The sequence below is a fragment of the Prinia subflava genome, chromosome 20 (genome assembly GCF_021018805.1).
Source record: "Prinia subflava isolate CZ2003 ecotype Zambia chromosome 20, Cam_Psub_1.2, whole genome shotgun sequence".
In the NCBI taxonomy this organism is placed as follows: Eukaryota; Metazoa; Chordata; class Aves; order Passeriformes; family Cisticolidae; genus Prinia; species Prinia subflava.
The window spans coordinates 8394412-8418678 of record NC_086266.1 but is presented as its reverse complement, the minus strand read 5'-3'; the positions used below and the strand labels follow the sequence as shown (position 1 = coordinate 8418678).

General features: G+C 57.3%; 1 protein-coding gene across 1 annotated transcript; it reads left to right on the top strand.

Annotated features, from left to right (window-relative positions):
• Positions 1–1045: 1045 nt before the first annotated feature.
• Positions 1046–24237, top strand: BCORL1 (BCL6 corepressor like 1). Its single transcript, XM_063416679.1, has 14 exons — positions 1046–1070; positions 8342–8480; positions 10828–10918; positions 11169–13742; positions 14040–14214; positions 14687–14767; positions 14913–15335; positions 17345–17574; positions 17661–17867; positions 17946–18112; positions 18243–18388; positions 19246–19323; positions 22424–22577; positions 23598–24237. Exons 2-14 carry the CDS (start codon positions 8395–8397, stop codon positions 23872–23874), a joined length of 4689 nt encoding a protein of 1562 aa, XP_063272749.1. The 5' UTR covers positions 1046–1070; positions 8342–8394; the 3' UTR covers positions 23875–24237.
• The last annotated feature ends 30 nt before the right edge of the window (positions 24238–24267 follow it).

Sequence of the window (24267 nt, the reverse complement as noted above, 5' to 3'; positions counted from 1 at the left end):
GGTGACAAACTTGCGGCCGCCGCGCCGTGCCGTGCCGCTCGGTGTCCCGCATGCCGCGGGGGAGGCGCTTCGACCCCCGCCCCGCAGCGCTGCGCGCCCCGCGGAGCATGGAGCCGGGGCGGGCCCGGGAGATCACCCAGGGGCAGCGTCGCCGAGGTGGGGGCCACACGCCCACCTGGGCTAGGCAGGCGGGTCCGCGTTCTCCCAGCCGGCCCGGCCCCGCAGCGCCCGGGGACACCTCCCCCCCCCGGCAGTGCCCGGCGATGGGCACCGGGCAGAGGGTACGGCGCGGAGGGCAACGGGGCGGGGGACAGCGGGGCTTCAGGCACCGGGGCTGAGGACTGTAGGGCTGGGGACATCGGGACTGCGGGCACCGGGGCTGCGTGCGCCGCGCTCGCCGTGCGCTGCCCGTCCGGCTCTGCCCGCTGTCGGGCGCCCGGCGCTGCCCGGGCGTGGAGCGAGCGCCCGCCCCCGCTGCCGCCTCCTCCTCCATCCTTCTCCTCCCCGCGGTGCGGAGCGAGCGTTGCTCCCCGGTGCGGGAAGCGGTGCCCCTGTGCGGGGTCGGGCGGGCGTGTGTGTGTGTGCGGGCCGTGTGTGCATTGGGCTCCCCCCGTACCGAGCCACTCCGCTCCGTGCCGTACCGAACCCCGGGCGCGGCGGCCTCCCGCCCTCCGCCCCTCCCGGGGCCGCGCCGGGCGCGGAGCCCCCTCCCTCCCTCCCCGCGCTCCCTCCCTCCCCGCGCTCCCTCCCTCGTTCCCTCCCCGCGCCCGCCCGTTCCCTCTCCGGACCGGCCCCCCCGCGCGGGCCGGGGCGCGCGGCACGCTGGGACCCGCAGTCCGCGGGGCGGCTCGGCGGCTCCCGGCCCCGGCGGACGGACTACGGCTCCCGGCAGCCCGCGCGGCCGCGGCTCGCTCTCGCCCTCACACTCCGGCTGCCGCTGCCAGTGTCTCCTCCGCCGCCGCCGCTGCCGCCGAACCGCCGCTCGCAGCGCCCGGGGTCCGACCCGCCGCCTGGGGCAGGGGCCCGCCCCGGCCCGCCGCCCCCCGCCGCCCGCCCGCCTCGGGAAGCAGGTGCGTACCCACCGCCCCGCGCCGCCCCGCGCTGGACCCCGGCCCCCGCTGCCCGGGCACCCCGGGCCCGCGCCGCCCCGCACCCACGGCACACGGGGGCAGGCGGAGGGGAGCGGGTGGCCCGACCCCCCCTTCCCGGCCGTCCGGACGGGATCTCCATGGAAACGGTCCCGGGACACCCCCGGGGGCGGCGGTGGGGCGGCGCGGGGGGGGTGTGCGGGCTGGGGGGGACGGCGACGTCCTGCGGCGGGACAGCGGCGGGGGCGCGGCGGGCACTGACAGCGCCGGGCGGGGGGCAGCGGGCGGCGGCGGCGGCTCCACTCCCGGCCCCGCGACGGCGCGGCGGTGCCGCTGCCCTGCCCGGCACGGCTGCTCCGGCACCGGCACCGGTGGCACCTGCCGCTGCCGGGGCGGTGCGGGGGGTCCCGCGGCGGGGCGGGGCGGCTGCGCTGTGCGGCGCTCCCGGGGCGGTGGTGGGACGACGGCGCAGGGCGCTCGTGGAGTTTGGCGGCGTGGCCCGAGCCCGCCCCGGTCGCCGCTGTGCCCGGGGCCAGTTCGGCTGCGGGTACCGGCCGGCCGGGTGCCAGGCGGTGGCGGAAGAGCCCTCCTCGGGGGCAGCGCGGCCGCCGCCACCTCCATGTCCGGGGCTGCCCCGGTGCGGCAGCGCGGGGGCCCGCCCGCGGCCGCCGGGGCTGCGGGACGCTTCGCCGGGGAGCAGCCCCGGGGGCAACTGTTGAGCCGGGGGCTACGGGAGCGGGGCGCGGGGCAGCACGGCGGGGCCTGGCTCCCGGCAAGGCTGCGGGGTGCGGGGCGAAGCTCCCGGAGCGGCCGCGAGGCCGCCGTGTCCCGGGCAAGGGGAGGTTGCCTGCCCCGCGGGGCCCCGGCGGCGGCGCGGGGCCGTGGGCCGTACCGTGGCCTCGCGGGGCTCGGGAGCGGGACGTGCCGCGCCTCGGGCAGGGGGCTCACCGGGGAACCCCCGCGGACCCGGCCCCGGGGCGTGCTGCGGCCGGGGCGGTGCCGCTCCGTGCCGACGCCCCCCGGCGCCCAGGGCGGGGCGGCGGGGGCGGCCGGTCCTCCGCCCGTGCCCACGGTGATGGCCGGGCAGCGGCAGGACCGGGCGAGGGAGGCGGCGCTTCCTGCCGCCCTCACCGGGGAGGAAACCAGCCCTCCCGCGGCAGCGTGCCGGTATCGGGAGGAGTCCTGGCTCCTCGGCGAGTGACATCGGTGCCCTCATCCCAGCCTGGGTGAGGCCGATTCAGAGCAGCACCGGGAAAAGGTCTGTCAGGCTAAAACAGAGACGAAGTGAGTTTCTCCTGTCACAGAGCATCCGCTCTCTGACACCCTCACCCTTGGAGTCTGGGGATGAGTGCTAGGGCAGGGCCAGTGCATCCCGTACCCTTTGCGGCTCCTCTGCATCTTTTTGGCCCTGTCTGCAGCAGCCTTCCCTTCCCTTTCTTCTCTTCCCTTCCTTCCCTTCCCTTTCTGATGTGCCACTTCCATTGCCCTGGCCACCCTTTGGGTTAGGTGGTCCCAGTGTCAGCACTGGCTGGAGGCTGTGTGGTGCCAGCTGAGGACACTGGCTGCATCGCTGTCACCTGGGTCTGGACGCTCATTCCAGATGTCAAGAGCCCAGGCTCCAGCGAGGTTTGGCCTTCAGATCTGCCCTTGGGACCTCTGGGCTCTGGAGCACCAGTCTGACTCCCAGGCATGGGAGGCTGCACTCTTGCTTTTGGCATTTTGGATGATGTGAACCTTGTCAGAGACATTTTTGAACATTGTCATCCCTTAATGGCTCTTTTTCAGTCCTTAAAAATTTGGTGGGGGCAACCTGGTTGTTGCAGACAAGCCAAGATATACTGACACCAGTTGTCCAGCAGCTGGGACCAATTATCACAGCACTGCCCAGTGTGCAGCAAACTTTTATTTTTCTGAAAAAGGGATGGATTTTTTTCTTTTTTTTTCCAATTCATCGTGCTGAGGATCTATAATTACGTGTGGTGTTACTGTGTCTTTAAATCAGCTTAAGCAAATGCGTGTAGGCAAAGCCTGGCTCAGCTCCGCAGCGGCCGGGGCGGCTGTGCAGGCAGCAGGGACCAAACCCAGCTCAGGGGCACCCTCACTGGGCATCGCTCTGCCCAGACAGCCCCAGAGGTAGCCTGGCCCGTCCTTGCTTATTTTGTGCCACTCTAGTCATTCCTGGTCCATTCTCCTACAGTTTCTGACCTCTTTGTGAGTGGTAACATAACATAAGATACACTGTTCTTGTTTTTTCAGTTTTCTTGTTTAAATTTTCCCTTATCGTCCTGCATATCGTCCCACTGGGAGTCCTGTGATAGGGCCATCAGAGGTTTTTTGATTTAATTTTTAATTTTTTGCCAGCAGTTTACTCCACCGGGTTTTCCAAAGTGGTGCTCAGAACTGAGATGTTGGGGATAGGTCTAGGGATCGGTGCTTGCTCTGGCCTTCTGCACTTCCAATGGACACCAGACCATCACATATCAAAACAAATAGAATTCCTTGCCTGCGTTACTAATGGCAACAAAGAATTGCCAAAGTGAGCAAACTATGGCAAGGGAAGAAGACCTGCCTGTCGCTGCAGACCTTTCCCTTCTGGCCCACCTGACCCCTGGGAAGAGCTACAGGGCACATCCCGTCTCGTTCCGCTGCTCCTGCTCCTGTCAAAGTGGCCAGCTGTGCTCTGAGCACTGAATCCCACCCGACTTTCCAGCAGCTGACCTCATTTTATATTTTGTAGCCATTCAGGGGATAAAACCCCCTTCCTTACGGGTTTTGCTGCTCTGTGAACGAATGTTTCAAAGGTGTCTCCCGCGGGTGTGTTTCCAGGGTCAAAGTGCATTGCTCCCGGTCTTCTGCAGTGTCCCCTGGCCACAGGAGCCACACGGTGCTGTGGGAGGGCAACCATGGCATCCTCCCCATCTCCTGCTGCCAAGGGATGTGGTAGCCTTTCTCTGTTCCATACCCTAAGGCTGGGAAGTACTTTTCCTTCCTCTGTGCTGCTGGCCCACTCAATGCCAGCATGGACGGAGGCACCACTGACTGGGCAGCTGTGTCCGCAAAGGCTCTGGAGCAGCTGAGCTGCACCAAATGACCCACACTGGGATTCCTGGAGTCAGCTCATGCTGTGGCTGCCACTCATGCAAGGGGAAAGGCAGAGCTGATGTTCTCCCTGGGTGAACTCGTGCCATTGTCTGAGCTCCCACTGCCGGCAGTGGAGCACGTTGCTGCCTGTTGGGTCTTTGCTTGGTGCTCTCCCACCTATGTTGGGGATGGTGTGCCTGCCCAGAGCAGGCAGAGAGAATCCTTGTGCTGGGGGCTTAAGAAGACTGGCTGCTGATGTTTCAGTACCTGTCAGCTTCCACCTACCAAGGCAGGGTGCAGCAGGACACTGTTCACCTCTTGGTGTGTAGCTCATGTGCTGGGGCTGGCATAGAGGAGAGGAAGGGTAAATGCCTTGAAATCAAAGTGGTTTTAGTACTTGGCAGTGTACAGAGCAGGAAAATACATGGAAGCCTTTTGTGGGGGATCAAGGCAGCATGGTCCTACAGAGGGATGTGTGTGCACTGTGGAGAACTGATTGGCATAGGCTGTCTCTGGGAGGAGCAGGGAAAAGCTCCCTTCCCACATTGGTAGGCCTGGCTCTACTGCTGTAAGGTGGGCGCTGTAGGAGGTCACGGCTCTGGGTAATCTGATCAAAGTGAGTTAGACCAGGTAGCAACGTAGTTGAGACACCTGTGAGGGCAAACATCAACAGCACCAAATTCCGCAGAGAGAAGCAAAGACTTGGCTATCTGTGACTGGCAGGTTGGTGCCAGCCCGAGAAGTTGCTTTACATGTTTGCCAATGCAAGTGCTTGAGGAGCTGAGAGTTGTCAGGCTGGGGACCTGATCGGGCCAAGGGATTGCTGTCACTGGGAGAAGAGAGGGTGGCTTGCAGCGGGGTGGCTTCAGAATCTACTTTGCAACCCCTTTGCTGCATTAACAGTGGGGTGGGAGGTGACTGTGAGAGGCTGCTGGAAACAATTAGGCAGCCTCACTTCAGACAATTCAAGTTGGGATCCCCAAGAGCCAGGGAACAGACAGGGTTTAACAGGGATCAGCGTGGAGATGGCATAGGCTTAATTCTTGTCAGCAGTGGGAGCTGGTAAGTGAATGCTGGGAGAGCCTGTCCTGGAACCCTTGCTCAGCCTGCCCTAAAATAATGGTTGTCTTGGTGCTGTTGGGTTTTCATTGCAAGGAGGACTTGTCTAGAGATAATGGTTAAAAAATGTCCATTCCTGAAGAACTTCATCTCAGGAAACTTGTTTCCATCACTGTACAGCAATATTTCAGAAGAGTAATTTCTTGACTTAATGCAAGGGAGCTTCCATGGCTAGCCAAGTCATCAGTAACCTGAGTAAAAGCATGCTTTCACTGCAAGGAAAACATCTGCTTTGCTTTTCCTGGAGCTTGGAAGAGGCAGGTTTGCAGCGTAGCATCGTTTCCTTTTGCGAAACATTGAGATGTATTGCCTTAATGAACAAAATTCCCGTTTCTTTTAATTGACTATAGTAGTTTCATTGAAAAGCTCTCAGAGCGCTTGTTGTTGGAGGTGAGCATGTTCAGGACCTTCCTTGCTCACAGTTCTTAGGGCATGTTTTGTTTCGGGAGGTGAAAGTACTTTAATACCGTATGAGCTTCCCCATGCAGAATGCCTCGATGTTCTTACTTCATTCTAAACTCGTTTTCTTTGGTGTTAATTAGAATTGGCTGAGCACCTATTTAGCTAAATCAAAATAAGACTGTGGTTTCGTATACACTTCCTTTGGCAGACGTTGTGGATTAAGTCTGTGCCAGGCTCTGCCCTCTCTCCGTCTTGGTGAGGCTGATCTAGGAGCTAGTATGGGTTAAAACCAGCCCAGCCAGGAAAAAAAATAAAGAAAAAAGAAAGTGTTTTTAACAGAGATCAAGTTGATCCCTGCTCAAGTTTTCTGGAATACTGCAGGGCTTCAGTGACATGACCGAAGGGGTGAGGGGAAAGAAGGGCTTCAGCAGTTTCTCAACAGCTTCTTCTGCTCGAAGACAGGCATATGAAGCCATGCCCTAGTTGTGTTCTCCAAGGGTTTCCTACGAGTTTAATTACATCCCTTTAATGTCGCTTCCAGCTGCACCAGTGTAGATGGGAGATGTGCTCGCTTTCCCTGTGCCGACTCGGCTAACAGTGTTCTGACACAGGGAGGCTGCAGTTGCTCTCTCTGGCTCAGTATTGCATCGGGAGACTGCTCGTCCCTGCATTTCCCAATAAACTTCCTGGTCTGCCTTTTTAAGGATGCTGTTTCTCCACTGGTTTGCGCTTGAACCCACGTCTTGTGCTTGGCCCTGTTTTATTCCTTCTCTGAGTTCATATCTGGATTCTTTTTCTTTTCTGTTCTTCATTCCCTGTGAAATGCCTGTCTTTGGCATGTGTCCCACTTCATCTGTAGAGGACAAGAGGCCAAGAATCCATGTAACAGTGTTGATCTCTGTCACTGTGTCCTCCCAGCTCTTCTCTTGTGGCCGTCATTCCAGCTCTTTTGACCAGCTCTTACTCGAGCACTCCAAACATGCTGTTTCTTCCAGCTCCTTGTAACACCCCATTATCACTCCTCCCTTACCAGACCTATGCAGGGGTCCCGCCTCATCTCTGCTTGTCCTCAGCTCCACATGGTGCAGCCGTATGCATCCCCTTGCCCCGTGGGAAAGAAAGTCCCTTTTGATTCCTGCTGGAACATCTGTCCTGCTGCTGTGCTTGGGGGCAGAACTTTCCTCCTCCCCTTCTTTCAGTTTAGCCTAAGATGGTGAAATCCCCGCAGATTGTTTGTTCCCCTATTTCCTTTATGTTGCATTTCTCTCCAAGCATCGAAAGACTCCTCCCCTTCCTGCTCCAGGCCACCTTGTTCTCCTTGGGTATGACCCTGCTCTCTGCCTTGGCGTCTGCCCGTCTCCCCCATCGATACTGAGGATTTCTCTTGTCTCACAGTGTGTGTTTTTAGCAGGTTTCCCCTCTTTCCCTGACCTCTGATTTCCGTACACTGTTTGTTACTTGTGCCCTCGTATGTGCAGATGGGTCTGTTGCTTTCTCTTTGGCACACCAGCTGCCTTGCCCCCGTTTCTCCCATGTGCCTGGCCCCTTTCTCCACCTCCTCGGATCCCCACCGGCATGTTCAGGCTGCAGCGAGGACACCCAGCAGCAGCTGCGCTCGGAGGAGCTGCTCACTGCTGTGGCTCGTCCCTTGAGCTGCTGGCCAGCAGGTCCCTGTGTGGCTCCTTCTGTGGCACGAGTTGCTGCCTGTCCCGTGCAGAGCTGCTGTCGCCAGGAGTATGTCAGGGAAAAGACAATCGACAGAGATTGGGGGTCACGTGCTGCTTCCAGCTAATTCCCACTCCCACCGCTGCACTGAGAGCGTTGCCGTGGCTCTGTGCCTTGCTTTACCTTCAGGGTTTAGTATTTCCCTGAACCTCCTTGACAGTATCTCTCTCCCTTTTGCAATCAATCCTGCTTAGTTTGGCTGAGTCCACTTGTTAGCACAGGAGATCCTCTCTTCCTCCTCTGCCTTTTCCCTGGAGCAGCAGAGCTTCTCAATGCTCCAACACCCAGCGCTGCATGATTGGCTGCAACGCTCTCCCCTGAAAGCTCCGCCCAGCTGACAGTGCCTCATGGATGCTCCTGAATCTCTGGATTTTCTCATGTTTTCCACCCATAACTCCAAAGAAAACCAGCACCTTCCTCACAGAAGGAGGAGATAAAACCTTGGCAGCACCACTGACAAACCTCTGCTCCCTCTAGGAGCCCTCAATTGAGGACCCTCCTTGTTTGAGGCTTTGCCTCTAGGACCTGCAGTGGGCTGCTTTAGAAGAGTCCTGTGCAGCCTTGAAGTTTCAGTGCTATAAAAGACCATCACCTTGTACAGCTCTGCCTGGTGTCTTCTGGTGCTGTAGGTTCCTCTGGAGGGAGAAGGAAAAGTGGGGGAAATGTTTCAAAGGATGTGTGACTGTGGTGAAGACACTTGTGTGAAACTCTTGTGGTAGCCAGTGGCGTTTTTGGCAATAACACTTGTTTAATGAGAGGATGAGTGGATGATGGATTCTGTCCAAAGGCACTGCTAATTTCTTGTAGACCTATGGCATCCCTGTTCCCCATCTGCCTGGCAGCAAAGCTGAGGATGAGTTTTCCAAAAGGGCAGTTGAATTGATCATCCCAAGGAGAGTTCCCAACCCTCTGTTTCCCTTTTGCAGGCAGAGCGGTCCCTGGAGCCCCAGCAGGTCCTGGAGGGTAAGGATCAGCTGTCATGATCTCTACAGCACCTCTCTACAGCGGGGTGCACAACTGGACCAGCACAGAGCGGATTCGCATGTGTGGCCTCAACGAGGAGAGGTGAGGTGCGTGGGTGGCGGGCAGGGGAAAAGAGGCACGAGAAAGCTTCTTAGGGATCTGGAGAGGCTGTGGGAAGGGAGCTGGTGCTGACTCAACCCCTTTTCACTGGGGTCTAAAATGGCCTGAAGTGCAGATGAGCCACAGGGAGGAGCTGGATGTATTGGATATGTTGGCATTCTGGGAGGGTCCCCACACCCTCCAGCGAGGAGAGTGCTGAGGGTCTCGGCAGAGGATTTGTTGCCTCTGTGTGGTTATGTTGCCTCCACAGCTTTAATGCTGAGGCCAAGTTGACTGCATGTGCTATTGGCTACACTAGACCTGTGCTCTCAATGGCCAAGGAAGGGAAAGAGCTTGAACTAAAAGCTTTTGGTGACCGGGAAGGTTGGTGCCAACAAAATGATCAGATGGGAGGGTTGTTCCTTGCCACCAAACAGGGAATTAGGGAGGATTAGTGGCTGGGAGGTAGGATCGATCAAGCCAAGGTCTGTGGCTTTGCATTGCCTGTTCATTCCCGTGGCTCAGGGGTCTTATTCACAGAACTGAATAGTTTATGCCTTCCTCAAGGCCACTGCAACTGTTCCATGCATTTGCCCAAGCCAGGGAAGTTTTATGTGCGCAGAGGCAGCGTGTGGCTGTCACGGCTGGCCGCGGGTGCCGAGGGTTTTGGCGGGCGTCCCCTAAGGCCGGTGCAGCAGTGGTGGGCAGGGACGAGCCCCAGGTCTGGCCCGGGCAGAGCTGATCTGCCCCCTGCAGCACCGCCGGGCGCCCTGTGTCCCGCAGATAAGGGCTGCGGTGGCGATACCCGCCGAGCCTCTCGGCGCTGCTCCGAGCTTACAATAGACGTCAAATTTTGAGATGTCTGGGCAGGGCGGAGGGCTGCGGCCGGGTGCTCTCTTGTCCCCGATCCCCATCTCATTCCTTGGGCCCCGTCTGTGCGGGCGGCATCGCGCACTGCCCCGGGAGGAGGTCCGGGCGGAGACCACGCACCGCCCTCAAGGCTGCTCGGAGGCAGCCGAGGGGAGCTGGGCAGGGGGTTCCCGCCGGCCCTGCCGTAGCGGCGGGAGAGCTGTGGACCGGGAAGCTCCGGGAATCTCCGGGAAGCGCCGGGAGCGCCGTGCCCGGGCGGGCCCCGCGGGGCCGCGGGCGGGCGGCTGCGCTCGGGCTCCCCCTCGCGCTCGGCCCCCGCCCCGCTCCGCGCCGGCCCCGCGGCCACCGCGCCGGCCCCGGGACCCCGCGACCACCGCCCGCTCCGGCCTCTCGGCCTGCTCACCTCCACCTCCTGCTGAGGCGGCTCGGCCCCGGCCGCCATCCCCGCCCCGCGGCCTCTGACGGGCGGGCCGGGCAGCCCCGAGAACGCGGGAGCCTCTGGAGGGACCGACGGGGATGTCATTGACCCGAAGGTCTGTGGGGATGGCACGGAAACAGCTCCAAGCAGGGTCCTGGCAGTGGGGGTACAGAGCAGCGTACCCCTGGGGCTGAGGATACGGAGCAGGTTCCTGGCACTGGGGAACAGAGTCGGGTCCTGCTGCAAGGGTTACTGAGAAGGTTCCTGGCACTGGGGGTATGAAGCAGAGTCACAGGGCTGAGGCAGCCCAGAGTGAGGTCCTAATGCCAGAGGTCTGTAATAGGGTGTACTGAGTCCAAAGACAAATCGTGTGCCCACAGCTCTGTATCTGTGACTGCTGTGAAAGCCTAGGACACAGGAAGCAAATCCAACTGAAATTATGTCATCAACAGAATCCAGACTTGGTCTGTTTTGTGCTGGCACTAGCAGCTTGTCCCGAGCAAAACACCAGGGAAGTGCTGTCTGGTGAATACCATCAGGGAAGGAGTGTCCCAAGGAGGTCACAATCCTTGTCCTGAATCCAGGCTTTCCACTGAGGAATCACATTCCAGCGGCAAGGGGTCCAGACATGCTGGCCAGCAAGACATAGCACATTGGGATGGCCGTGGGCATCCGCTGCTCCTGTTCAGGCCTCCTGAGCCCAGAAAGCTTTGGCACCAGAGGGAGATTCCCACTGGTAGCTAGGCTGGGCTGGGGGTCCCAGGACAGGGAGGAAGCAGGAGGAATGGAAATGAGGAGGTGGGGAAAGAGACAAGCAGGATGAGACTCAGGGGAAGATGGAAAGGTGTGGTGGGACAGAATGGGAAATGGAGGGGACAGGAACAGGTGTGTGGCACCAGGCTGTGACACTGGGGAAGGCTGGACTGGCCCATGATGAGGCCAGGTGGCCCTGGGTAAAGAAGGTGTACTGCTGCTTCACTGTCCCACGTGGGGACAGGGAGGGGTGGGATTCTGGGAGGGTATTTTGGGGTTTCATAATGCTGTGTCTTCTTCTTCACCTAGGAGAGCCCCCATTTCTGATGAGGAGTCAAAAACGAGCAGCTCCCAGCACTTGGGGTCTCAAGAGTTTTGTGTCAGCAGCAGCCTTTCTGAGGTGAGTTCTCTGCCTGTACAACTGGGTCTAAGAAGGCCATTCCCTGATGGAATAGGCCAAGCAGGAGCATTTTCCCTAATGGATACCTGGACTCCTTCTTGAGAGGGATGCAGTGAGGTAAATCTGTGTTCTCCTTTGGGGAGAGCTGTCTGCTGCTCTTGCCTCTGTGTCTGGGGTGGACAGATCCTTCCTGCTTCCCTGGGTGCCACTTGCACAGGTCCCAGGAACACCTTCTCCCTTCTTGCTGCAGGTGGAGCTCACAGCAGTCAGCGGTGGTGGCAGCAGTGCCCAGGGCCTGGATGCTGATGGCAAGGTGGAGGAAAAGCTTGGACCCAAATTGGAGGAGCAGCCACCTGATCCCAACCCAGACCTGGAGTGTGTGGGAAAGACTGTGACAGATGACGCCCTGGGCCCTCTGGCAGGTCAGGGGGATGGCAGAGGGCAGGAGCCAGCAACCCCCAGAGCTGTGGAGCAAAAGAGCAGTGGTGCTGACACTGCCTGGACACCGGCAGATCCCCCCAGTGACAAGCAGGCTGATGCTGCCCCAGCCTGCTCTGTGGCTCCAGAGAGTGAACCTGCTGGGAACGAGAAAGCCCTCCCCAGCACTGCAGCACAAGGGCCAGGCGTGCTGGCAGAAGGGACATTGTCTGTGGTTGTCTCCAGCTGCACCACCTCTGCCTCCACTCCCGCCACCTTCACATTGAACAGGGTTTGCTTTCCCCCTTCTCAGGCCCCTGCTATGCAAAAGCTGCCCTTGTCCTTCCAGGCTGGGGCTGTGCTGAGCCCGAGCCAGTCGCTGGTGTACATCCCCCCGCCCAGCTGCGGGCAGCCGCTCAGCGTGGCCGCGCTCCCGGCCACCCTGGGGGTCTCCTCCACACTCACTCTCCCGGTCCTGCCTTCCTACCTGCATGAGCGTTGCCTACCGGGCATTATCGCTTCCCCAGAGCTGCGTTCCTACCCCTACACCTTCTCTGTCACCAGGCCCTTGGCTTCAGATGCCAAAGTGGTGTCTGTGGAGGTGAATCAGATCAGCTGCCCCCCACCGTCGAATGGAGGTAGTGCCCAGGCTGCGGCTGAAAATGCTCCCCAGTCCAGCACCAGCCTGGCCCTGCCCTCCAGCCAGGCTCTGCCGGCAGCACCAGCACCAGTTGGGAGCACTGCTCCCTCCTCTGGCACCACCATGCAGGCCAGAGCCCCGGCAGCTCCTGAGCCACAAGCACTGGGGGCTGCTACTTCCCTGTCTCCTCTGAAGTCCCCTCCTCAGCTAGAGCGTGAGATGGTCTCATCCCCAGAGTGCAGTGAGATGCCTCTTGATCTCTCCTCCAAGTCCAACCGCCAGAAACTGCCTCCGCCCAGCCAGCGCAAGACCCCTCCCATGCCCATCCTCACCCCCGTGCATACCAGCGGCAAAGCGCTGCTCACCACCGTCCTCTCCAAGTCCCAGCGCGCAGCACAGGCCACGGGCAGCAGCGTCACCTCGTGCCTCGGCACCACACCGCCCTTGGTCATCTTTCCCGAGTTCCTGCGCAACGGTGAGCAGGGCTCCTGGGTGAAGAACACCACGCTCATCAGCACCATTCCTGGCACTTACGTTGGCGTGGCCAACCCGGTGCCGGCCTCGCTGCTGCTCAGCAAGGATGCCGGTGTGAGCCTCAGCAGGGACCCGCGCCACCTGCCCAAGCAGGAGCCCATCTCCATCATTGACCAGGGTGAGCCCCGCAGTGCTGGCGTTCCCTGTGGGAAGAAAGCCAACCAGGCTGGCATGGAAGGACAACAGGATCCTGCCAGGAGACTTCTTCATGGCAGAGTTGCTCCAGGAGCTCCTTTGTGTCAGTCCAAGGACATCGCCACCTGGAATCCTGTCCAGGGCAGTGTCTACCCACGATGCCCCGTCAATGGAAAACCTTCCAATCCTCAGTTTCTGCCTCTGGGCTGGTCTCCATACCATCAGACCCCGCTGCTTTCCATTGGCATTTCCACGGCAGGACAGCTGCCCCTGAACCAGAGCAGCCCTTGCAAGCCAGCTGGGGCCGGTGAGCTGCCGGCATTCCCGAGCGTACAGCCTGCCGAGCCCAGCGCAGCCACCCAGAGCCTGCCGGAGGGGCTGCCCCGGCTCCCACCTCAGGAACAGGATGCTGCAGCCAAGAGCAAGAGCTGCCGGGCCTTGTCCAAGCCCTACGAGGAGCCAGCCAACCCAGTACCACTGGAGGCAGGTCCAGCTCTCCAGACCAGCGCTTTGGATGGGAAAGGGGGGAAGGGGAAGCTGGACAACACTCCAAAGAGTCAGGAGTTCACTCAGCCAGAGGCTAACTCCGGTCAGGAGAGCAACACACAGACTGAGGCTCCCCAGGGGAGCTGTAGCCTCAAACAGTTGGATGCAAAACCCAAAAACCAAGTGTTAGCGGCGTATTTGTCACATGAGCTGCCAGCAGCTGGGCAGCAGGGCCTGCGGATGGTGCCGGACATGCCCACGGATGGCCAGCGCAAGGAGCCGGGTTGCGAAGGCTCCCAGGAGCCACCGGCCACGGAGCCCCTCCCGTGTATGCAGCAGGTGGATCTGTGCAGGGTCAAGAAGGAGCGAGTGGAGTGTGATGTGTCCTTTCCATCGGTGACCTGCCTGCGGGCTGGGGCAGCTCCCCAGGCCTTTGCTGAGACCAAGCTCAAAGGAACGGGGCAAATCAAGCAGGAGGGTGGCACACGCTGCAAGGCCAAGCGGCAGCACGATGGGGACACCAGGCAGAGCCACAAGAGACTGAAGTGCCAAGGCCAGGACAGCGAGGAGTCCCCAAGCAAGTCAGGAAGCCAGAGCTTGCATGGCCGGAAGGTGCGTGGGATGGGCTGGGACTGCTGGTCAGGGCAAAGGTGGGTTTGGGGGAGAGGAGGGAGCTCTCATGGAGGGACAGCTGAGGGCACAGGGCTTTCTACCTGTGCTCCTGGGTATTGCGTGGCTGTGGGGGAATGTACCTGTGCTGCAGGTTGTCCAGGGCAAAAATGTATCTGGAGTGTCAAAAAAGCTGGAGGGCACCAGTGTAATCAGTGGAGATGGAGTTTTGTCCATTCTGTGCTGATCCAGCTCAGTCATTGGGAAGCTGCAGCTTCAGCCCTTGTCCTCCCTTCACAGTGGCAAAAACACCATGACAATCCACATGAGCTTGGCAAGCAGGAGGGCCGGGAAGGCCGAGGTGGCCGGGGTGCCATCATGGATCACAGCAGCCTCAGGGTAAAGCGTAAGCGTAGGAGGCCAGCGAAGACGGAGTGCCCATCTCTGGCTCACCGCGGAGACAACCACGAGGAAGGTACTCTTGGGAATGGCAGTGTGTTCCTGCGGGGTCAGTCTGCCCTAGGGGGCAAACTGCTGCTTTCCTGAAGCCAAATGGCCTCTGGAGCTGGGTTAGAATCCAAAATAGAGCTACAGCATGATCAGTCTCCCAGAATGGAGGAGGTTGGAGGAACCTTAAAGCTCATCTTGTTCCACCCTGCTACCATGGGCAGGGGCACCTTCCCCTAGGTCAGGTTGCTCCTGGTTGAGCCTGGCCTTGGATGTTTCAGGAATGGCGCATCCCCCACCTCTCTGGAGAACCTGTGCCAGTGTTTTACCACCCTCATTTTCAAAAAGTTCTTCCCTATGTCCAATCTAAACCAACCTCCGTTCATTTAAAGCCATCCCCCTTGGGCCATCGCAGCAGCCCCTGCTATGGTGACACTGCACGGCCCTTGCCACATCACAGGTCTGTGATCTGTATTTTCAAGGCTCAGTTTTCCTCACAGGTTACTTGGAGAAGAAGCCAAAGAACAACTTCCGTGATTTTATTCCGGTGGTGCTGAGCAGCCGGACGCGCAGTCAGTCAGGTGAGTTGGTGCCCAGGCTCCTGGTGACAGTCCTGGCTGGACTGGGAGCATTCACTTTTCACGTTGCCTTGTCCCTGCATTTTGTCCTGCTTTGCCTTATGGATCCTCTTGGCCTTTTTGTCAACTAGAAATCCCACTTTTGCAGGAAGCATTGCTGGCTCTTCTGCTGGTGTGACGGGAGAGTGTGATGTGAGTGGTCAGGAGATTTTACCACTGCTAGAGGAGGATCAGGAAGAAGAGGAGGAGGAAGAGGAGGAGGAGACATCCTTGAAACATCGCAAGCTGCGTAAATCCCACAGGACATCCCGCTGCCACAGCCGCAGGGACAGGGACAGGTCTGTGTCTGAGAAGAGCAGCTGTCACACGAGGAGGACCCGGGAGCTGCCCTGGAGAGCAGAGTCACCCAGGCAGCTGTGGGAGCCCAACGAGGAGGAGGAGGAGGATGGCCACATCAAAAGGAAGAAAAGGAGACGGCAGAAAAGTCGAAAATACCAGACAGGGGAGTACCTCACTGAGCGGGAGGAGGAGCAAGTGGGATATCCCCACCGGAGGCGGAAATCCAAAGCAGGTACAAGCTGGGAAGGGGGTTCTGGTACAAACTGAGGACCAGCATGGGAATTTTTTGTTTTGTTATTTGCAGAATTTTGGGGAGGGTTTGGTTTTATTTTTTTTTCTTAATAATGAACCTCCCTCCTTTTTAATGTCTTGGTGGCCACAGCATGGGCTGCTTCAATTGATCAGCTCTTCTTTCAAAACATTTACAGTAAATTCCAGAGCAGTAAACAGCAATTTATGTGGCTAATTAGACACTGATCTAACCCTTGGATTAAGACAGAGGGCGTGGGAAAACGAGAACGGGACGAGGTAGCACAGTGGAATATTTCTGGACAAGCAGGGCCCCTGGGAGCCATGCTCAGCAGTCTGTGCTAACACAGGGGGATGCGGGGCCATCCTGATCCAACCAGGCTGCTCTTGGGTTTGTCTTGCTCTATGAGGGCCACTTGCAGACTTGCAGCAGGGAGCACAAGGGCAAGAGAACTAGCAAGGGTGCAGTGATGGGCCAACCCCCTCTGTGGTTTGTAGGCATGAGGAGGAACGTGCTGTGCCCACCTGTACCCTCCTCTGCTCTGCCACTGCTCCTGCGCCTTCCCCTGCCACTGCCAGACCCTCTGTGAATCCTAAATCCATGATGAACACATCCGTGAGGGCAGCAGTCTCTGCGGTCCCCTCTCCGTGTGCAGGGACAGTCGAGGCTGTGGGACCTGTCTGGCGGTGCACAGTGGCTTGGTGTGTGCTGGTGCTTGGCTGTGGCTCGTAGCTATGTTCAGTCACACAGGTGACTTTGGGGGAAAGTTGTCATGGACAGCACGTGTGCCAGCCCTCTGCATGCTTTGGCTGTGCTTTGAGGGCATGAAGTGGCCATGGCTCTGTCGCCTTCTGCCACATTGGAGCTCAGACTGGCACTCTTCAGGTGCTGCTGAGATGCTGTGGGGAGCAGAGGTGGCTGCTGTGCTCTCAGCAGCTGGCATCTGCTCCAGCACAGTGTTACACTATCCTGCAGTGTCTGGGAGCCTCTGTCAGACCAGGAACAAAGTTTCAAGTCAGCTTCCCAGTGTCTTGGCAACTCAGGAGCACTATGAGGATGCCCCCTGCTCAGAACAGGAGCCTGGAAGGAGCTTTGAGTACAGTGGCATTCAGGAGGGTTTGCCCAGCGGCTTTACCACATACGTTAAGAGTGTCTGTCTGTCTGTCCAGCTTTCTTCAGAGACTGCTCACTCAGCCCTCAGATAGGGGACCTGCTGTAGTTTGGATTCAGAAGTTGTGGCCTGGAGCCACCTCCAGTGCCAGTGGAGTCCTGAAGTTCTCTCCATGCTGTGCAAAGTCCTTTCCTCTGTCTCTTTTTAGCTCATCTCTTACTCATTTCATGGAGTGCCTGTAAGTCTCATGCTGCAGGATTGGGGGAGCAGGATTCCTCTATTCAGGGAAGACAAGGCTGGATTTCCCTTGAGAATCCTGGTGCTTCCTAACTGGATGCATATTAAGGAAAACTTGAATGTACTCCTTAATTTCCGGGGAAGATGTGATAGGGCAAGGCAGGGCCTGTTATGTTTAGGCAGCAAGCACTGAGTGTTCACAGACAGCTCCTGCTCGTCCTGCCTCTCTAAGACATATCCCAATGAAACCTGCTCCCATCTTCCCTTGGGTGTCCCATGTACATGCTGAGTCCATTCTAGATGGGAGAATCTGTGTGTTCTCTTTGCTTCTCCTTCCTGCAGTGCCCCTGCCCTTGGGCTGGATTTGGAATAATGGAACCCCGGAAAGGTTTGGGTTGGAAGAGACCTTAAAGCTCATCCAGTTCCACTCTCCTGCCATGGGCAGAGACACCTTCCACTATCCCAGGGTGTTCCAAGCCCTGTACAATATGGCCTTGGGCACTTTCTAGGGATGCACAGCCACAACTTCTCTGACTTCTGTGCATCTCTCAGAGATGGGCAGTTTGTCTTGCCTGGTGGCAGAGGTCTGGGTGACCTTCAGTGTGGTACCTACAGAAGCTCCTCATTCACATTTCTCCTTTAGATTGCAGGCACCGGAAGCAGAAGGAGTCTGGGAAGGGCAAAGGCACAGAGGTACAGCTGAGGAGCAGGCTATCCCCATCCCCCCGGAAATCTCAAGGACGCACAGACTTTCGGAATGGCTTCTTCCTGGAGCACTCCAACAGCTCTCCTGTCCAAGAAGAGCTGGAGAAACCATCAGGAAAACGCAAATGTAAAACCAAACACCTGGCAGGGATCTGTGATGAGGGGAAGGTATGGCTTCAATGGATGAGGGGAGAAGGGGACTCCCATGGATCATGGCCACATGTGCCAAGAAATTGTCTTCTTTTCTTTCCCAGGGGAAAGGCTGCTGCAACCAGCCGAAAATGTGCTCTCTGAAGAAGCCCCAGGACTTGTGGACACTTTGTAAATCCCATCGGGCCAGCCCAGGGAGTTCCCCTGAGCTGCCCCCAGCCCAGAACATTCCTCCCGGAGCTCGGCGGCTGATTGTGAACAAGAATGCAGGGGAGACGCTCCTGCAGCGAGCAGCTCGCCTGGGCTACAAGGTGAGTCCTGTGCCCTCCTGCGTGTGCCCCTGCTGCCCCATCTGGGATGGTTGTCACAGCTATGCTCTTGCTGTGCAGGACGTGGTGCTGTACTGCCTGCAGAAGAAGAGCAGTGATGTGAACCACCATGACAACGCGGGGTACACGGCCCTGCACGAGGCCTGCGCGCGCGGCTGGATTGACATCCTGCACATCCTGCTCCAGCACGGCGCCAACGTCAACTGCAGCGCCCAGGACGGCACCAGGTGAGCCAGGGCAGCGTGGGGCAGGGAGCAGGGTGGGTTCTTCAGGTTGGTCATCACTAAATTGATCTTAACCCAAACCAGAGCATTTCCTTAGCAAACTCCCAGTCCCTTTCTGCTTCTGCCCTTGCAGGCCTATCCATGATGCAGTAGCAAATGACAACCTGGAAACCATGTGGCTTCTCCTTTCCTATGGTGCTGATCCCACTCTGGCCACATATTCTGGGCAGACAGCAGTGAAGTTGGCCACCAGCGACGTGATGAAGCACTTCCTCTGTGGTAGGTACCAGGCCTGAGGTCACAGTGCTCCAGACCTTCCCCTCTGGCAGCATACAGGGCCAAATCTGGGTGTCAAAGAGCCTGGGCAGAAAATTACTCAGTCTTTAGCTCTGTCCTGTCACACAAGCATGTTTTTACCACCTGAATTTTAATTATAGAATTGTATGTATTTCCTGTATAAGATACAAGTCACTTTTCAGTTTTCAGTGTGCAAGGAGATGGCTGTGCTGTGGTCACACAACTAAAGACAGTGCTCTGCTTGGAGATGCTGTTCCACAGTCCCTGGTTCTACTTCTTAACCTAAGGGAACCGATTTTTGATGCCAAATAGTGCTGCCTTCTATGGCAAAAGAGCCCTGTCCAAATGCTGCTGCTGGCAGAAAGGGCCGTTTTGGATCCCTATGGCTGCACTGGGTACCATTTGTGTACATGCAAGACAAGTGTTGTGGCTGCTCCACAACAGCAAGGAAGGAACAGCCAGAGGTGGCTCCCAGACAGAGACAAGACAGAAAATCCCCAGTGATGAAAAAACTCTCTTTGCCCACTGCCTGTGTGAGCTCCTCCAGGCTCAACTACTCACATAGGTTTTGGGGATGGTGATTTGGAGCTCAGAACTGCTCTACGAATCTTTCTTTCCAAGCCACTTCACACTGTCTGTTGTTTTCCCTTTTCAGCTCCCATTTCCTGATTGGGGGCCTGAGGTGATGCCCACTCCTGAGTGGGGACAGCCTTCTGCAGCCGTGGTGTAATGCCCAAGTGGGAAAAGCAGTAGTGGTGAAGCAGAGTCCCCTGGATCTGTGGATGTGCACACCAGGATGATGCTTTGAGCCATTAACCCTCTTGATTTCCCCTCTCTAGATTACCTGTCAGATCTGCAGGGCCGCAGTGACGGAGACCCTCGGACAGCCTGGGATTTCTACAGCAGCTCTGTGCTTGGTGAGTGCAGCACAGGCCGGGTTGGTGGCAGCAGAGCAGGAGGTGATGCTGTGTAAAACACATCATTCCCTTGGATTTGGCCACATCCTTCTCTACTCACTCTTTGGGTGGAGACCTTGCTGTGGTGATACAGGCTGGGAGTTGCTTCTGGGAGGGACTTCTTTGGGAAGCTGAATGTGTGCATCTCTTGGAGTGTGGGACTGGACTCCAGGTGCTGCTGGTGATTCGTGAGGGTCTTTGGTTGTCAATCACAAGCATGTCATTCTTGTAGCAGTTCTTGTTGCTCCCCTTCTAACGGGTCACCAAGGAAGGTGAAGAATATACTCATTCCTTCAAGGTGTAGAAGTCTTGAACTTCCAGGTTCCCAGAGCTGCCCATCCCTCTCCCCTGCTTTGGAGAGGAGATGTTCATCCAGGGGAGGTCCTGTTCTTACAACACCAGGCATTTTTCCCAGTGAAGGGCTGACTTCTGCCTTTACTGTCACTTCCTCAAAACTGTTGTTACAGTGGAAGATGTTCTGGATCTGGCATGGGCCTGTGGCACAGTGGAGTCCCTCCAGCCTCTTCCAAGTTCAGGGCTCTCAAGCCCTCCGTGAGGACTTGGAGCATTTACGCTGGTAGGCTGAGAGGCTACTTGTTGATTTTAGTTGCTTACCTCCATAACTGCAAACATCCTTCTAGAAACAAAAATAAATCTAATACATTCAGGAAGGTGTTCTTGGTAGAGGACTTAGGGTCCTCCTTGGAGGACCCTGATAACCTTTCCATTCCAGAACAGGAGAAATCCTGCACTCCTGAGAGCACTGTTTGTAGGCTGCTGCACCTCAGCCCTGCCAAGGAACAGGTCAAACTTCAGCCTCTTTCCTCATAATTTCTCACTCCCAAAGCTGTCACAAGTCTTTACAAAGAAAAATAGCTTTTCTTTGCAGTATTTTTAAAGATAAAGATACCTTTTGATTTATCGCTGATTTCCTGCTGCCCTATCCATGGGGCATTCTTAATGCTACCTTTGAGCAGCTGCCTGGCAAGGCAGAAGCTAATGCAGCTGGAAAATGATCCCTTACCCTGCCAGGTCTGTTTCCAGCAAGAACAGGAAGGGACCCTCCTTCCCATCCTCATGGGATCAGTTTACAGCAGTAGCAGCTGTGTTGCCAGCCCTGTGTCACCTGCACTGTCAGGCACTGCTGCTGGACACTGCCAGAGCCACAGAGAAAGCAGGATGCCCAACCTGGGACATGGGCTTTTCAGCCTGTTCACAGCCTGTTTACTATGTGTCCTGAAATGTCCCTTTCTGGCTCAGGTACCTCAGCAGTTGCCTCGAGTCACCTGGAACAGGTACAGCCCAGGGCAGGGAAGTAGCCAATTCTGCTCTGGAATAACTGAGTTGCTCTCAATCATCACAGGCAGCAAACAACTCTCCTTCTCCAGTGGATCAGTCCTTTGAAATCTCCTTTTCCATCAGCTCCACCAGCTGAAGCACTGTACATCCCTCAAGAGAAATCCCAGGCCCTGCTTGAGCTGTTCCTATTCTCTGAGGCAGAAATGCTGGCCACATTTTCCTTGAGGTCTGCAACCCTCTGGGGGCAGAAGGATAATGAAGGAAGCCAGGGTGTGGGATCTCTGAGATGTGGAAAAGTCATCAGTGTCTTGCACTTGGTGCTGCTGGAGCTCCAGACACAAAGTCCCAGTCCAGAGTTTGTCTCCACCTGGGACAGGCATTGTTGTGCCTGATTGTCTCCCTTGGTGGTACAGAATGTTCCTGTCAGTGTCCTAGCCTTTGCACGGGCAGATGGACAGGACTGAGCTTTCAGGACAGACAGTGAGCCCTATTTTTGCCACATTAAATGCATTTAATTATTTTTTCCTGAGTTCCTCAGGAAGTCTGAGGCTTTTCAGTGATGGCCTCTGAGCTTCACCAGCAGCAACATTGGATCAATAATCAATAATAAATCACTTATTTTTGTCCTATTCTACAGCAAGTTTGGATGATTTCAGCACCCTGTTTCTTAGAGCATTTTTTCCCTTGGTAGCACTAGGAAATAACTGTTTTTCGCAAAGACCCTGCCTGAGTCAGTGTCTTCTGTCATCTGCAGTTGTTCCTCAGTTGGAATCCCACTCATGCTGGGTGAGCAGCTGGGTGTGTGAAGCTTCCTTGTGCAGCACACCAGAAGATTTTCTTTTTTTCAGCCTTTTCTCTTGTGCATGGGGTTGAACTTCTGTATGATTGGTTTATTTGTTGAGGGCCAAATTGGGTCTCCCTGCTCTCTGTAGAATCTAAACTCTCTTATCTGGAAGTTTTTGGAGTTATCCTGTATCATCTCAATGGACAACACCACTCTGCAAACTTAAGACTATTCATACCTCTTCATAATAAAATCCAGGTAGCAAGCTTCTCTTCAACAGGAGCTTTTTGAATGGGTAAATAGGAAAATTACCTGGTTTTAAATGGTTTTGGATCCGGCCTGCAGTACTCCATCCCCTCTGGACACAGATCCTGCTGGAGCTCAGGTGCCTTCTGGAACACCCAGGCAAATTCTCTAAGTCATAGAATCATGCACTGGTTTGAGTTGGAAGTGACCTCAAAGACCATCTTATTCCACTTTTCTGCTATGAGCAGGGACACCTTCCACTATCCCAGGTTGTTCCAAGCCCTGTCCAACCCGGCCTTGGACACTTCCAAGGATGGGGCAGCCACAGCTGGTCTGGGCCCTGGGCCAGGGCCACACCATTCTCACAGGGAAGAATTTCTGTACATCCACCTTTAATTTCCCCTCATGCTTGTTGCTTGGTTGGATTAGTCTTTGGTGGCAGTCTTGCTATCCTCACTGGGACGGGTGCTGGCTCCCCTGGATCACCTGCTGGAGGTTCTGAGGGTGGGATCTAGGGGAGAAGCTCTTGAGGAGCAGGGTGCTCCCTGTGCCTCCTTGGTAGGGAGAGCAGAGCAGCCAGTGCTTGCTCTGTGTTCCTCTGGGATGAGGGGAAGTTCTCACATGGCTGCGGGAATGTTGTGGGAAGGTGTCTGTGGAGTTGTAGCAGTAGCCAGGGAGTGCCAGCACGGGCTGGGGTGTGTCTGAACAGTGCCAACTTCTGTCCTGTTGCAGAGGGGAAGGACAGCATCGGCTGCGACCTGCTGCTCAACCCTCCAGGGAGCTCAGACCAGGAGGAAGAGGAGCAAGAAGCAGATAACTTCATGTTTGAGTTCTCAGACAAGCCGCTGCTTCCCAGCTACAACCTCCAAGTGTCCGTCTCCCGGGGGTGAGTGCCTTTCTCTGGAGCACAGAGCCGGACCACAGGTGGCTGCAGCCCTGGCACGGGCAGCACCACGTCGGTGTATCTCGGTTTGCTTCACAGAATCATCACAGAGTCCCAGAATGGTTTGGGTTGCGAAGGGCCTTACAGCTCATCCCACTCCACCTCCCTGCCATGAACAGGGACACCTTCCATTAGACCTCCAAGCCTCATCCAAGCTGGTCTTGGACACTTCCAGGGATGGGGCAGCCACAGCTGCTCTGGGCAGCAGAGGGAAGTTATGTCTATGGCACTGGGGAAGCTAGGGAAGCAGTGCATGGCTTGGCACGGCCTGGAATGTTCTCAGGCAGCAGGGAAGGCTTATCAGGGCTCCTCTCACCCTCCATGGCCAGGCACATCATGCCGCCCTGAGTTTCCCTGTGCTGTGCCTGTCAGGAAGCTCCCCTCTCTCATCCCTGTGATCCTGGTTCTAGCCCCACATTTCTTCAGCAGCAGCTCACACTGATGGCTCTGAGATTGTTTCCCTTCCATCACAGCTAAATCAGTCCCCGCACTGCAACAGAACTCCCACCTGCACCCCTGTGACACAGTGGCTATTACTGGGGCAGAAGGGTGACTTGGAAGAGGCAGCAACCAAAGCACTGCTCTTCTGTGCAGCAGATTTCTGTGCTTGCCAGCGTTTGTCCATGCAGAGGGACACATGCAGTGTGCCCTCCAGCAATAAACCACACCAGAAGCTCCATTTCCTGACCATGTGGCTTATTCCTGGCAGGGAAGCTGCCAGGACCTTGTTGAAGGCAGGACTTTAATGCCACTGTCCCTGCCTGGCTGTCAGTGTTTTAAAAAGCTGTGACCTGTGAGGCTGTGATCAAACCCCAGTCTGTGGGCTCCTGAGGAGAAGCAGCACATGGAAAACAGTGCCAGGGCCAGAGGAGAGGACCAGCGTGCCAAGAGGCAGGGGGGCGGGCACCGTGCCTGCAGCCCCCTCCACCCCTATAACCCACTGTGCTCTTGCCATCCTCGCAGGCCCTGCAACTGGTTCCTGTTCTCTGATGTGCTCAAGCGGCTGAAGCTGTCCTCCCGCATATTCCAAGCTCGCTTCCCGCACTTCGAGGTGGCCACGCTGCCCCGGGCGGAGTTCCAGCGCCAGGTGTCCCTCAGCCAGGTGCTGGCGCAGGAGGAGGTGCCGGCAAGCCCCGAGCTGGCGCTAGGCACGGCAGAGACTGTGGAGCTGGTGCACTACGAGCCCGAGCTGCTGCAGCTGCTGGGCTCCGTGGTGGAGTACCAGGCCTGGAGCAGCTGACGGGGACAGGCCACTCCCGGCATCACGAGGCAATAATAAGGACCAAGGGGAAGAAGCTTCCTCAGCGCCAGCAGCAGGGACCCGAGTCTTTGAAGGCAGCCGCTCCTCCTCTCCTCAGGGTCTCCGCCAGCTGAGGAGGGAGGACCCTCGCCTCCAAGGACTTCCCCAGGCCCCCCCGCCACGAGCAGTGGCGGTCGCTGCCGCCTCATCCAGCTCCGGTGGGTGATGGAACCCCCTGTGCGGGGCTCAATGGGGCAGCGAGGGGTGGGAGCCACCGCCTCTCCCCACCGGACCCTATGGAACTGCGCCTCTCCGTTCGCCCTCCCCCTCCCAATGTCTTCCATAGTATTTATTTAATTAGTATTTAATTTGTAATGTTTTCTTTGCTGAGTC

What these genes read in the sequence shown, in the direction of transcription:
- BCORL1 (XM_063416679.1), top strand. Translation starts at nt 8,395, where the DNA reads ATGATCTCTACAGCACCTCTCTACAGCGGGGTGCACAACTGGACCAGC. An exon ending in CCGGACGCGCAGTCAGTCAG is followed by an intron (nt 14,768 to 14,912) that starts GTGAGTTGGTGC and finishes CCACTTTTGCAG; the next exon opens with GAAGCATTGCTGGCTCTTCT. An exon ending in AGCGCCCAGGACGGCACCAG is followed by an intron (nt 18,113 to 18,242) that starts GTGAGCCAGGGC and finishes CTGCCCTTGCAG; the next exon opens with GCCTATCCATGATGCAGTAG.